This window comes from Geotrypetes seraphini, chromosome 3, assembly GCF_902459505.1.
Source record: "Geotrypetes seraphini chromosome 3, aGeoSer1.1, whole genome shotgun sequence".
Taxonomy (NCBI): Eukaryota; Metazoa; Chordata; class Amphibia; order Gymnophiona; family Dermophiidae; genus Geotrypetes; species Geotrypetes seraphini.
This window is the reverse complement of record NC_047086.1, coordinates 329,457,590-329,473,167: the sequence shown is the minus strand read 5'-3', so window position 1 is coordinate 329,473,167 and position 15,578 is coordinate 329,457,590. Positions and strand designations below refer to the sequence as shown.

General features: G+C 41.5%; 1 protein-coding gene across 2 annotated transcripts in view; it reads left to right on the top strand.

Annotated features, from left to right (window-relative positions):
• Positions 1-15,206, top strand: part of EFEMP1 (EGF containing fibulin extracellular matrix protein 1) — a 139,325-nt gene extending 124,119 nt beyond the window's left edge. For both annotated transcript variants that reach the window (XM_033937882.1, XM_033937883.1), the window contains exons 10-11: positions 7,558-7,753; positions 14,916-15,206. In XM_033937882.1, coding sequence (XP_033793773.1) covers positions 7,558-7,753; positions 14,916-15,077 — 358 coding nt within the window. In that variant the 3' untranslated portion in view covers positions 15,078-15,206. The remainder of the gene's footprint in view (positions 1-7,557; positions 7,754-14,915) is intronic.
• The last annotated feature ends 372 nt before the right edge of the window (positions 15,207-15,578 follow it).

Sequence of the window (15,578 nt, the reverse complement as noted above, 5' to 3'; positions counted from 1 at the left end):
CTGCCTTCGATCAGCTCCTAAACCGCATTTGCGATTTTTCAAAATTCGCAAGTGTTCCTGGAACAGAACCCCCACGAATTTCGGGGGAGTACTGTATTTGCTAAGATAACAGATGGATTGGTGGGATGTTTCTTTTTTACTTATCCTTTTAATGCAGTATCTCTACCTAGAAATACTGCATTAAAAGGATAAGTAAAAAAGAAACATGTGCTGTTGTTTAGTCTTTATTTTTGAATAATGATAGAAAGGAATACAGCAGTAAGCAAACAAGCTACATTTTATAAGGAGGCAATTAGATAAGCCAAAGCTGGACATTCACAAATATTGTGTGCAATTATGGCTTTGAATACTTTGGTTGTTGTGGTTGTTTCTAGTTTGCCTCACTCTTTCATCTTCCACTTCCCCCACTTTCCCCCACTTTTTCCTCTCTTGTTTAACAAGAGAATGACACGGTGACAAAATTCATCACCGTTTAACCGCAGGAAACCATCTTCATGTCATTCTTTAAGGAGAGAGGAAAGAATCAGAGTATAATTGGGCACAATCACAGATCCGCAAGCTTTGCTTTGAAGAATGCTGGTGTAGAAGGACTGAGGATTAAATAGACACTAGAAAATGACATGGGATTATTTCCCGCGGTTATCCGCGGGGACAGGAACGGTGATGAATTTTGTCACCGTGTCAAAAAAAAACTTAGGTTGTACATTAGATAAAGTTGAAAACTGGATAGCTTTATACCTTCTGAAATTGAATAAGAAAAAACTAAGGCCCGGATGGTTTAAAATTACCATTAAAATCCTGTGAGTCACTATGGTGCCGGTAAATTGGCTGATTTGGAAACGGCGATTGATGTTGAAACAATTTCACATGTAAATGAGTTTAGGACTGCCATAATCCCATCCGATCAGTTGTTGGAGGAAGTGACTGACACATGTGCAGAACCAGCAGGGGAAGCCCTGAAGCAGCCTTCTGCCTTTCAGCTGTTTGGGGCAGGAAGAGCAATTGTGGGTTTTTTTTTTTAATGGGCACAGATGTTGTATGTATGTTACACATGCACATATGTGCCCATTAAAACAAAGTAGTGCCGGAAACCCCTCCCAATGATGAATTTAGAAAAAATAAATAAATTGGCAGGAGAGAAGCACACTCCCTCCTGCCTTGAACCCCCTGACCCCCCCCCCTCCACACACACATCTTTAAATTGAAGATCAGCAGAGGGATGCCCACTCCCTCCTGCCGTTGCAGCACCCCCATGAACCCCATCTTTAAATTGAAGATCTACAGTAGGGATGCCCACTCCCTTCTGCCACTGGGGGGGGCCCTCATGAACCCCTGACTCCCCCTGAACCCCCTGTACCTCTAAATTGAAGATCGGCAGGCAGGGTGCCCACTCCCTCCTGCTGGCAGGTCCACCTCTTCAAAATGGCGGACTTCACCCCTTCCCGGTACATCCTGGGATGCACTGGGAGGGGCCTAAGACTGATTGGCCCAGGTGCCTAAGGCATCCCTCTTGGTCTGGCATCTTTCTCCTTTCTTACCTCTCCCTTTGCAATTTGGCCTCTTCCTTTACTCCCCCCTCCTCCCATCCAGGAATATCGCTCTTCCTTCCCCCACCCTGCAATCGAAAGACCTGGTACATAGAACATAGAACATAGAACATAGAAGATGATGGCAGAAAAGGGCTACAGCCCATCAAGTCTGCCCACTCTGCTTACCCACCCCCTGTCTATGCCCTAATGACCCAATTTCCTTATCTTGACCCTCGTAGGGATCCCACATGGGTATCCCATTTATTCTTAAAGTCTGGCACGCTGCCTGCCTCGATCACCTGCACTGGAAGCTTGTTCCAATGATCAACCACTCTCTCTGTGAAGAAATACTTTCTGGTGTCGCCATGAAATTTTCCGCCCCTGAGTTTGAGCGGGTGCCCTCTTGTGGCCGAGGGTCCCTTGAGAAAGAAAATATCATCTTCCACTTCGACACGTCCCGTGAGGTACTTAAATGTTTCGATCATGTCTCCCCTCTCCCTACGTTCCTTAAGAGTGTAGAGCTGCAATTTGTTCAGTCTCTCTTCGTACGAGAGATCCTTGAGCCCCGAGATCATCCTGGTGGCCGTCCGTTGAACCGATTCAATTCTGCGCACATCTTTACTGTAATGTGGCCTCCAGAATTACACACAGTACTCCAGATGAGGTCTCACCATGGCCCTGTACAACGGCATTATGACTTCAGGCTTTCGGCTGACAAAACTTCTATTGATACAACCCAATATCTGCCTTGCCTTAGATGAAGCCTTCTCCACTTGATTGGCAGTTTTCATGTCTGCACTGATGATTACTCCTAAATCTCGTTCTGCTGAAGTCCTAGTTAAAGTTTCTCCGTTCAAGAAGTACGTCCTGCATGGATTTCCGCTTCCGAGGTGCATGACCTTACATTTCTTAGCATTGAAGCCTAGCTGCCAGGTTGAGGACCAACTTTCCAATGTAAGCAGGTCCTGCGCCATATAATTCTGTAAACTGCATTCACTTACTATATTACATAGTTTGGCGTCATCGGCGAATAGTGTTATTTTACCTTGAAGCCCTTGAGTACATCTCTCTCTCCATACTCCTCTCTTCAGCTGCAGCTTACAATCTTAAGAACATAAGTAATGCCTCTGCTGGGTCAGACCAGAGGTCCATCGTGCCCAGCAGTCTGCTCACGCAGTGGCCCATCAGGTCCTCTATCTATACCCTTCTATCTCCTTTTCCTTCAGGAAATTGTCTAATCCCTTTTTGAACCCAAATACCATACTCTGTCCTATCACATTATGGCAGAAAAAAGTCCAACTATAAAGTGACAGGAGTATAAATTAATCAAATTGCTAGTAGTGCTACACTATCAAACTACACAGATTATGTACCAGCTTCTACTAAAATATCTTAAATACAAAAATTATTTGACTTCAAAAATTATTTAAATAGTGTATAAAATAAATATATAAATAAATATCTATATACATATACATATAAGATAATGAAAAGTGTTCAGTGTCTTATCTCTTGCATGCAAGCCACATAGAGATCATAAAGGGACCATGATATCACTTTTCAGTCCCTGAAAAGAAATGTTTTTCTGACTGATGTTAATAATTTCTTTACGCTATAAATAATGTGAGATAATAAATATGTTTCACTTATCTTATGAGATGGTCTGCTGCTGTGGCTCTGCAAATTATATTTCCAAATAGCTGGTGATGTGTGTGATAATCAATTTAGTGCAAAACAGTGCAAACATGCAAAATATGGAGGTGTAAGCAGCTCCCCATATTCAATAGAAGTTACTTGAGGAGTCATGTATATGTATATAGATATTTATTTATATATTTATTTTACAGACTATTTAAATAATTTTTGAAGTCAAAGAATTTTTGTATTTAAGATATTTTAGTGGAAGCTGGTACATAATCTGTGTAGAAAAAAGTCCAAGTCATAAGCCTGCCCTAGTTCTGCCCACACCACGCCTATGACACGCCCCCTTGAGATTTCAAGGCATCGATATCTGGCAGTTATCGAAAAACCAGACGAGAGAACTCTACTCCTTGCTTCTACATTGGTGAATTTTTTATTCACACACTATTGGATATTTTTAGAGCATAATTAAATTTTGTGCAAACGGCATTTGGACCCCTGAGGAAGGCGGTCATAGCTGAAACATGGACCGTGTTGGGTCCGCACCAGAATTCATTGTTGTGTGTTATATGGACTGTTATTACCTTACTTTCACCGCTTCAACTATTTGTGAAGAACTATTACAATAAACTTTAACATCAAGTACCTCAAATCCATAGTTTTGTTTTTGACTGGTCCTGAAGGATGCAGAATCAGGTATGGATAACGCGACCATTTATTTTTTTCCTCAAAACAGGACATCTACTAATTTTTAGGTAATAACATTGTAGATATGTCTTTCTTTCTTTCTCTCTCTTTCTTTGTCTCTCTCTCCCTGCCCCCTTTCTTTCCTTCTTTCTATCTCCCTGTCCCCCCCTTTCTTTCCCTCTCCCTGCCCCAGCCCTGCACCGCCGCCGATTTCTTCCTGCTTCTCCACCACCGACGCAGCAACAGGCCAAGTGCATGCAGCGATTTTACATGCGGCAGGCCCACTAGCCTTCCACCCACCCCCCCACCCCCACCCAACGTCAATTCTGACGTCTGAGAGGAAGTTGCAGGCCAGCTGTCAGCCAGCTTAAACACGCTGCCTTTAGCAGCCCAGAAGCTCTGCTGCAGTCCTGCCTATGTGGGACAGGAAATTAAAGCAGAGGAAAAGCTTCCAGGCCACTGAAGGCAGTGTGTTTAAACTGACTGATGCTGCCAGCACCCGAAAATTATAAGCTGCAGCATGAAGAAGGAACAGAAAGAAGTGGGATGCCAGGCAGCAAAAATTGTCCTTGTAGGTGCCAGTTTTAAGGGTCTGCTGATAGCTGGGTGAGCAGAATACATGTGACAGACACATTTAGGCATGTGAGCTGGAGAAGCTGCCTAAATGCATGTATCAGTGGAGTTATGTTGTCTTATGGTGCATTTCCAAAAGTAATTAAAACAGCGCTGTTTGATAAATTTATTTCCTAAGCGTGGATACTATGGTTAACAAAACTTTTGTATTAAACATAGTTAAGAAATTGTTGAATTTTTAATTAATTGTATTTCGCTGATTGTCCAGCCTTCTTCAGTGTGTAAACCGCCTAGAAATTGTTTGATTATGGCGGTATAGAAGAATAAAGTTATGTTATGTTATCACACTCCAAATACATGTGACTTGGCAGATCTGAATGTGGAGTTTGTGTTACAGAACTGAAGGTCCAAGTTGTATATTGGCAATCTCTCAACTCCTATATAGAATTCAGGTTTTACTTGCATATAAAAATAATTAGTTGAATGATGCTATCATTTATATTGGTAGTTTTACTGGATGGCTGGGAGGTTTTTTTATGCATAAAAAGCCTTTGGAACTTTTCTTGTATCAGCTTTTATACCTAATTTAAAAAACAGGAAGTGGAAGATTGTGGTGGGCATCATTGTGGAAATGTCACTCTGGCTTGCTCATCTGTCACCCCACATTTTTCTATCCAGAGATATCACTGGCCTGTTGATGTCCATACCTTGACTGACAGATCACTGTATTGAGGAGAACCGCTATTCCATGCAACCCTCCCCTCATAATAAAAGCAAGCTCACATTAAAAAATAAGTGGTGGGGTGGGTGAAAGAAGCAATTCTGAATATCTGCCTTAGATACAGAAAAAGTTGATCCCAGTCTAGCTTTTCCAGAGTGAGCTATAGTAAGAACATAAGATCATAAGAAGTTGCCTCCGCTGAGGCAGACCAGAGATCCATTTCGCCCAGCAGTCTGCTCCCGCGGCGGCCCATCAGGCCTATTGCCTGAGCAGTGGTCCCTGCCTATTTCTATAACTTACCTCTTACTCCTATCCCTATAACCTTCCTCTGCTCCTATCTGTACCCCTCAATCCCTTTGTCCTCTAGGAACCTATCCAATCCTTCTTTGAAGCTCTGTAACGTGCTCCTGTCTATCACAGGAGGATCACAGGGGAAGGATTGTTAAAGTATACCGTTATTTTTTTTTTTTAATATTAGGAATTAGTAATTTATTAACTGTATTTTAATTTGTATGTCTTATATTTACCGTATTTTTCGTTCCATAAGATGCACCTGACCATAATTAAGAGGAGGAAAACAAGAAAAAAACATTCTGAATCAAATTCTCCCTGCCAGGTTCTGCATCCAACCCCACACTCCTTGCCAAGCTCTGCACCCTTACCCCGTCCCTGCCAGACTCTGTACCCTATCCTCCCTCTGGTTGTCTAGTCGTAGGCCGGGACAGGGCATAGGACAGGCAGGCCCCCCCCCATACCTGTTTATAGTCCCAGCAAAGAAGAGATGCAGCCACCTTCACAGCTCTCCCACCACAATGGGTCACCTGCCTGCTCAGCCCATTACTGAACCTCTACCTTGCCTCCGATTAAGCTAGGTCCCATGGAGGAGCCGCCAACCCCAACAGCAGGTGTGAGGACACCCACAATAAGTTCTTGCAAAAGCCACATGCCGCACCTCTACAGCACTGGCAGTCAGGAAACGGCAGAAGCCATACCTCACGAGCCGGACTGTGTCCAACACTCTCTACCCGACCACCGACTCCAGGGACTCCCCCCTCGAGTCCCAGCTCCCCGCCGTCGCTCTATTCGCAGCTCAAATGCTGATCTAGGAGCCATCATCTACCGGGCCACCAATCCACTTACATTCCCTGCCGGCTGCTAACGCAGGCCAGGCAGCCTTGGCCCCGCCCAACACGCTGGCAGCAGAGTCCACAAGGAGCACACAATGCCTGTCCGATCCACCCCCGAAGACAGCCCGGACTGCAATTACCCATCAAGACACGGCGAGCCACACTTCTGTCAGCCTCCCCCACGCCAACCAGCACCCAAAACCAAATGCACCATAACACACGGGCCAATGACCTATGAAGCAAGCTGTTACACAATACCAAAGCCTGCCAGGAATAAAAATAGGTACTGGGGGGAAGGGGGGTTGTGGTCTTCGCTCCATAAGATGCACCCTTATTTCCACCTACTTTTTTGGAGGGGAAAAAGTGCATCTTATGCAGCTAAAAATACGATAAATTAATTTAACTTTTCAATAGTAACACAGTGAATTATATCCAGGTATTTCCCTGTTGGATTTACAACCTAGTTTTATACTAGAGAGTGATACGGGGACAATTTTGTCACCATCCCCACAGGAACTCAATTTCCCCATCCTGTCCCTGTGAATTTTCTCGCTGTCGCTGTCCCTGCCCCATTCCTGTAAGCTCTGCCTTAACCGCACAAGACTCAAACACTTATGATTTTAAAGTGTTTGAGGCTTGTGTAGATAAGGATGGAGCTTGTAGGAATGGGGCAGGGATAGGAAAATAATTCACAGGGACGGGACAGGAAAATGAGCTCTTGCTGGGATGAGGAAAAATTTGTCCCCGTGTCATTCTCTATTTTATTCCTGAGGCAGTAGAGAGTTAAGCGATTTGTCCAAGATCACAAGGAGCAACAGCAGGATTTCAACCAGCCTCCCCTGGTTATCAGGAAAGTGCTCTAATCACTAGGCTATGCCTCCAGTTTGTTCTGTTGCAGCAAAGTGTTCTGGGCAATCTGTAAGGAAAGTAAAGGCAAGATATTAAATTCAAATAGAAATGGAAATAGACCTGCCAAGTGACCATGTGCAAAATGAGTGATTTTTTGCATTAATATTTTGTTCTAGCTTCTGCCATTTCAGATCAGCACTACTTTAAAGCAACAAATAGGGAATTATCAGAAAACTAGGAATGGTCTAAAATCTCCATCCTTAAATTGCTTCACTTGCCAGCTCTGGAAAGGCATTATTTATGCCCACTTTGTTGCTTTTTTTAATGTAGATTATTTTTGTGAACATGGTAGTCTCACATTCTCTTCTTTCTAAAATGTATTTTTATGAGACTGCCCACTGGATTAAAATTAATTTCTCTTCTTTTTCAGTCGCTGTGTTTGCCAAGTCACCAATACAGTCTGTCGAGAGCTGCCATACTCAATTACATACAAATATATGAGCATCCGTTCTGAAAAATCAGTACCATCTGATATCTTTCAGATTCAGGCTACCACAATCTATTCAAACACTATTAACACTTTCCGGATTAAATCTGGAAATGAAAATGGAGATTTTTTCCTGAGGGTGAGTACTTGGGAATATTTTCTTAAAACAGTTCTTTCATAGGAATGTATAATGTCCAATGGCCATGGTAACAAAATCGATAAACCTGTGTGGAACCCAAAGGCCTTCTTCATGATATCAGGACAGCACAAATATTGTATACCTTAGAGGAAAAAAAGGATAGATGAAATATGGCACAGATGTGTAAACAATTGAACAGTATTAATCTTTTCCAGAAACAGAGAGGAATTTATTTATTTAAAAAATGTATATACCATTTAAACCTAAACAGTTTACATATCATTACATACATAATTCAATAAAACAAATAAAATCATTCAAACATTAACATAATCATCAGAAAATCACGTGAAGTGCCCTTCAAAAAAACAACTGCAAAGATCAGTTCCTAGAAAAATGCATGAACAAAACTGTGTTTTTAATAGTTTTCTGAAATTACTCTTGTCATGACATTTTCGTAATTGACCAAGTGAATTCCACAATTTGACCTCTGCACAGCAAAAGGCCATTTTACTGGTCTCAGTATATTTTAGATTAACATTTGTTTTTAATAACACTGAGTTCTCAGAATGCAGAGACCTAGGCCTCCTTTTACTAAGCTGCAATAGCGGTTTTAGCGCGTGCTGAATTGCCACGCGCGTTAGACCTTAATGCCAGCATTGAGCTGGTGTTAGTTCTAGCTGCATAGCGCAGGTTTAGCGCACGCTATAATCCTGTGTGTGCTAAAAATGCTATCGCAGCTTAGTAAAAGGAGCCCCTAGATCAGGGGTGTCCAATGTCAGTCCTCGAGGGCCACAATCCAGTCGGGTTTTCAGGATTTCCCCAATGAATATGCATGAGATCTATTAGCATACAATGAAAGCAGTGCATGCAAATAGACCTCATGTATATTCATTGGGGAAATCCTGAAAATCCGACTGGACTGCGGCCCTCGAGGACCGACATTGGACACTCCTGCCCTAGATGGTAAATTATTTGGCATCTTACCTTTAAATAATTCAGGTATGGTTCCATACAAAAATTGATGGCAAATCATTATTACTTTATATTGAGATCTAAAAACAACAGGCAGCCAGGACATAAATTGAGGATGTGTGGTGTTAAACTTAGGATTTTCAAAAGTCATTTGACAAAGTACCTCATGAAAGACTTCTGAGGAAATTAGAAAGCCATGGGATAGGAGGTAATGTCCTATTATGGATTAAGAACTAGTTGAAAGACAGAATATAGAGAGCAGGTTTAAATGGTCAATATTCTCAGTGGAGAAGGGTAAATAGTGGGGTTCCCCAGGGGTCTGTGCTGCGACCGCTGCTTTTTAACATATTTATCAATGATCTAGAGATAGTAATAACTAGTGAGATAATTAAATTTGCCAGTGACACAAAGTTGTTCAAATTTTTTAAATTGCAAGAGGATTGTGAAAAATTGCAAGAGCACACTGTGAGACTGGGAGACTTGGCATCAAAATAGCAGATGACGTTTAATGTGAGCAAGTGCAAAGTGTTGCATGTGGGAAAGAGGAAGCCAAACTATACTGTAGCTATGTGATGCAAGGTTCTATGTTAGAAGTCACTGCCCAGGAAAAAGATCTAGCTGTCATTGTTGAGGATATGTTAAAACCCTCAGCTCAATGTGTGGCGGCGGCTAAGAAAGCGGATAGAATGTTAGGAATTATCAGGAAAGGAATGGAAAACAAAGATGAAAATGTTATAATGCCTTTGTATCGCTCTATGGTATGGCCGCACCTTAAATACTGTGTGCAATTCTGGTCATCGTATCTCAAAAAAGATATAGCAGAATTAGAAAAGGTACAGAGAAGGGTGACGAAAATGATAAAAGGGATGGGACGACTTCCCTGTGAGGAAAGGCTAAAATGGCTAGGGCTCTTCAGCTTGGAGAAAGGCGGTTCAGAGGTGATATGATAGAGGTCTATAAAATACCAGGGAGGAGCCAGGATGGCGGCGTGACTCTAGAGGTTTGCTTGGATCTCTCTTAAAATTTGTTTTACCTCATTGCTGTCATAAGGACATAAGCAGTGCCTCTGCTGGGTCAGACCAGAGGTCCATCCTGCCCAGCAGTCCGCTTGCGCGGCAGTCCATCAGGATATTAATTCTCTATCAGTACCCCTCAATCCCTTTTTCCTTCCGGAAATCATCCAATCCTCTATCTATACCCTTCAATCCCCTTAAACTTCAGGAATTCATCTTGAAACCCAGTAGCGTACTCTGTCGTATCACACCCTCTGGAAGCGCATTCCAGGTGTCCACCACCCTCTGGGTGAAGAAGAACTTCCTAGCATTGGTCCTGAATCTGTCCCCTCTTAACTTTTCCGAATGTCCCCTCGTTCTTGTATTTTTTGAAATTTTGAAAAATCTGTCCCTCTCCACTTTCTCCATGCCCTTCATGATCTTGTAAGTCTCTATCATATCCCCTTTAAGCCTCTGCTTCTCCAAGGAAAAGAGGCCCAGATTCTCCAATCTTTCGGCATATGTTAGGCTTTCCATACCCTTTATCAGTCTCGTCGCTGTCCACTGAACCCTCTCGAGTATCGCCATATCCTTCTTAAAGTACGGCGACCAGAATTGGATGCAGTACTCCAGATGCGGGCGCACCATTGCCCGATATAGCTGCAGGATAACTTTGCCTTCTTTGAGGCCGCCGCGCACTGCGCTGACGGCTTCATTGATCTGTCCATAATTACCCCTAAGTCTTTCTCAAGGCTACTCTCACCCATTACCAGCCCTCGTTGTTATCTTTCGGTACAATGCCTCATACCAAACGCAAGGGTGTTGTCTGTATTGGAACCTCACCAATGGACACTTCTTCGCCCCTGCAACAGAGTATTCTGAGTTTTGCCTCCAGACTTCCTCCTCCTATCGGAGAGCTGAACCCTGCGTTATCGGCAGTTAAAAAAAGTGACTGCTGCATTAGGGTTGAAGTTATCTTCATCATCTCCGGAACCTATTACACCTCCTTGTCCAGCAGCATTACTGGCTGAAAGTCAGAGAAAGCCCAATACCAAAGTGGTTTTGGGCACTTCATTTGTTGAAAAGGAGACTGTAGGGACCAGTTTTCAAGCTGTGGCTCCCTGGAAACTATGTGGAAAATACTTCAAAAACTGGATGAGACTGTGTCAAAATCCTCTGAAGAAATAACTTCCCTGGTATGTAAAGTGGATTTTCTTACTAAGTCTGTAGAAGATATTAAGCAGGAAAGCCTTTCCCAGTTTAACTGTATTAATGAAGCGATATCTTCTTTAAAGACAGTAACAACTACTTTAATTAAAGATAAGATGTCAATGCATAGAAGACTTGAACAATTAGAGAATTTTAACAAAAGACAATTTACAAATTTTGAATTTTCCTAAATCTCCTGATGTAACCCCTGTTGATTTATTTCGTAAATACCTGATTCAGAATTTGAAGTTTGCTCCTGAAGCTATACCACCTTTGATTAAGATTTACTTCTTACCTGTTGCTTCAAAGAAGTTTGAAAGACAATCAAGGGGTTTAATTCAGGAGTCTTTACAAGATGAATATATTAATCTTGATAACTTATTGGCGATTTTAGAGGATCCAGTATTAGTAATTGAGGAAAGAGTTACTTTGTTAGTTTCATTTGTGTTTCAACAAGCAGTAAAGAGACTCTATTTTCGCAATGCTCAGACTCCAGACTCAGTGGGTTTGGATTTATCCTGATGTAACTAAAGAGACACAGAAAAAAAGGAAGGCATTTCTTGCTTTGTGGCAGGAAACAAAGAATTTGGGAGCAGCTTTTTGGCTTGTATATCCTTGTAAATGCTTTATTCGATTTGCTGGGGTAAATATTTTTTATACCCCTGACCAATTGAAAGGCTTACTAGATTTGAAGATCTCTATTGGGTAATGGGTTGTTTTTCTTTTTTTGGGGGGGGGCGGAGAGGATTCATTTTCCTTTATTTCGCTAAGCCTAATGTTTTGACGTTTTGTTTTCTTCAATTTTAGTTACTTGGGCTGACCTCCCTCCCTATTGAGGTCTAAGAAGAATTATGTAATATTACCTATGGATTGTTTATGGATCATTATATGTTTCTTTTCGCCTTTGCTAAAACAAGTGTTGTACTTGTAAAATTTTTCAATAAATACTAAATTTAAAAAAAGATAAAAATACTGAGTGGAGTGGAAAGGGTAGATGTGAATCACTTATGCACTCTTTCCAAAAATACTAGGACTAGGGGGCATGCAATAAAGCTACTAAGTAGTAGATTTAAAAACAAATTGGAAAAAATATTTCTTCATACAATGTGTAATTAAATTCTGGAATTCGTTGCTGGAGAATGTGGTGAAATCATTTAGCTTAGTGGGGTTTTGGATAGAATTCTAAAACGGAAGTTCATAGGCCATTATTGAGATGGTTTGGAGAAATCCACTGCTTATTCTTAGGACAAGCAGCATAAAATCTGTTTTATTTACTTGGGATCTAGCTAAGTACTTGGTACCTAGGTTGGTCACTGTTGGAAATAGGATACTAGGCTTGATGGACTTTCAGTCTGTCCCAGTATGGCAATTCTTATGTTCTTAGGAGTAACAACAGGAAATACATTTTCAGAGGAGGATGGATGCCTGGAATGCCCTCCTGGTGGAAGTGACAGAGACAAAAACTGTGATGGAATTCAAATATACATGGATACTAATGAATGTGACTGGTGAGCAGACTGGATGGACCATATACAGTGGTACCTCGGTTTGCGAGTGTTTTGCAAAATCGGCACCTCGGAAACCGAGCGTGCCTCGATTTGCGAGCGGCACTCCCCACAATCTGGCACCCTTCCCCCCCGAGATCCGGTAGCCCCCCCCCCCCGCCGTGATCTGAAATCCCCCAGACCCACCCAAACAGACTTCTTACTTCCATCTGGCCACCGGCACCGGCATGTCCTGTGCATTAGTGCCGGTAGATCTGCCTCCTCTTCTTTGCTGGGCCTTGAGCATCTGCGCATGCTCAAGGCCTGCGAGTTCACGCTCTCTCCTTCCCCTCCCTTCCATCCTCTGTTCCTCTCTCCCCCTCCCATTCAGCATCTCTCACTTCTTCCTCCAACCCTACCCACTGGTTCTATCGAATGAGTCCCACCCCCAACTGGTTCAGAAACCCCTCTCCTCACCATTAAAACTACATGGAGGTTGTCGGTGCAGCAGTGATTCTCTAGCATTGCCTGTGGCTTCCTCCTCACGGAAGTTGCTTCACCAGGGAGTGGACCATAGCAGAAGAACAGTGTAGAGGACGACGCCAGCAGCGCTGGAGAATTGCTGCTATGCCAGTGCCCTCCTTGTAGATTTTGAGGTTAGGCGGCTTTGGAATATGGTGGGGAGTTGTGAACCACACAGAGGTCCTACCACAAATTTATTTTTTATTTTTTTTTTTGGGGGGGGGGGCTTGGTCCCTTGTCCCGACTCCTATGCATGCTATCATTTATGCCAACTGGTATTTTATGAAAGGTTATGTGTGCACGTACATAGAGACCTACACAGGTTAATGACTTTGTAAAATTATGTAATTCCTAAAAACATGACTTGATTTTGAATTTGATTAATTTCAACATCCCTTAAATTCAGAAGTATAATTCAGCTTCACTTTGGCAGTAACTTACAAAGTTGGGAAACATATTTCACCAAAATTAATTTATTTTTCCTTCTGATTTGTCATCCTTTTTACTAGTGAGTACACCTATTAATGGACTTGGTAACACAATGTTGTTAAAACGTTTTCTATATTTCCTTTCTGTATTGGTTTCTTTAAAATTTGTGATGGATTTCCTAAGCAAGAGTTTATCATCATGACATTTTTCAATTATAATAAATATAAAATTAGAAAAAAAAAAATCATTGCTGTCAGTCCTTATCAAAGGAGCCCCTCAGCCCTGCTTCATTATTGATTAGAAAGCTGGTTGGGGGAACTAGTGGTGTATTTTAGTTCTGTTACTTTTTTGATTAGAAGGACAAGCCATGTGTGTGTGTGGGGAGGGACTCTTGGTTTATATCAAGAAAGCAGGAGAGTGGAGGGAATCAAGGGAGCCTTCAATTCCATTATTTTTTGACCAGGAGGGTAGAGAGAATAAAAAGCCTATCAGGTCCTTTTACTAAGGCATGCTAGTGTGTCCATAGGATATAATGGACACATTAGCACGCATTAGCATGCGCTAATTTTTAGCACGTGCTAAGATGTACTAGCACGCCTTAGTAAAAGGACCTCTATATTTGTACAGGAGGTAACCTGGGGGTCTATTTTTTAACCTGAAATGTGCAATAACATATGTTGATGTGCTTTAAAGTGTATAGGAACCTTTTTACTAAAGGGTGTCAAACCCTTAAGGCACAGCTACGGTACGACCGCATTAAGAGATTTTGCGGTAGTTTGCCTGTTTCAGTGCATTAAATTGCATGTTATTGTATTTTCAGGTTTTTCCCTCAGAGGGCATTGGGTAGTGTGGGCAGACAGTGGGCATGGAAGTGTTAGTCAGCTAGTGCACTACACCTCCTAAATAGGAGGCAGTAAATGGTGCCATGTTAACTTTCAGTAGGCACATTAAAGCACTACCCGTAGTAAATATAGTGGGAACGCTCCCAAATAAAGCTGCATAAAATTTGCAGCTCCAGTGTGGTAAAATCCCCATTATGCCACTGCAACTGCTAATTTTAGCTAATTTTAGTAAACGAGCCCCATAATTTCTTGAAGTTTCTATTAAGTGGCAATGAGGTCAATCCCTAATAACATGTGACAATGTTCATCAATATGCATTATCACTCATTACTTGTTAGTAAATAGGCCCCTTAGTTTTGGAATCAATCATGTTCTTTTAGTAGTTCTTTCATAGTGCAATATTCATTATACAATTATCCACACACACACACACTTTTACAAAACTGTAGCGCGTTATGTAGTGCCGGCTGCTGTAGTAACAGCTCTGATGCTCCTAGGAATTCTATGAGTGTCAGAGCTGCTACCGCCATGGCCAGCGCTAAAGACCGTGCTACTGTTTTGTAAAAGTGGGTGGATGTTAGCATTGTACATATTGCAAAGCTGGTCATGAGATATCTAACGTCAATAATAGAAGTTCTATGTTTGATCATGTTTTAATAACATTATTTTCTTCATGAATTAATGTATATATTTGTCTTGTGTTTTGCAGCATACTAGTGGGGTCAGTGCAATGCTTGTGTTGATAAAACCACTTTCTGGACCAAGAGAACATATTGTAGATCTGGAACTGGTGACAATCAACAGTGTAATGAACTATCGTACAAGCTCTGTGTTAAGATTAACAATAGTAGTGGGGCCTTACCCATTTTAGCAGCTTATCAGCTCTCATCAGAACTTAGCACAGCCAAAGAATATTATGAAAAATAAAGCACTTAACATTTTATTTATAGATTTTTCTTTTATTTTAGAAATATCTAATAAAACTGTTTGTAATCATTTACACTTGATACATATCAAAATTAATGCATTGGTACTTTGGTATTAAGTAGGGATTCTAACATACTTTCTGTAAACAGTATCATGTATGGATTTCACATTTATCCATAATCTGAGCTCAAAGAAACTTTATTGACTTTTGTAAAATGTCATTCATTGTCTAACTAGAGTAAGCTGTCAAAAGAACCAGTTGTTTAACAAACTTTTACAGCCCATACACTCATATTCACATCAAGGATAAGTTAACAAATTAAGGGGTTCTTTGATTAAACCACAATATAATTTGCGGTTAGAATAGCGGGATTTTACTACATGGTAGCTGCATATTTTATGTGGCACCCTTGAAGGAATTCCCTCAATTTTTTTTATTTTTTTG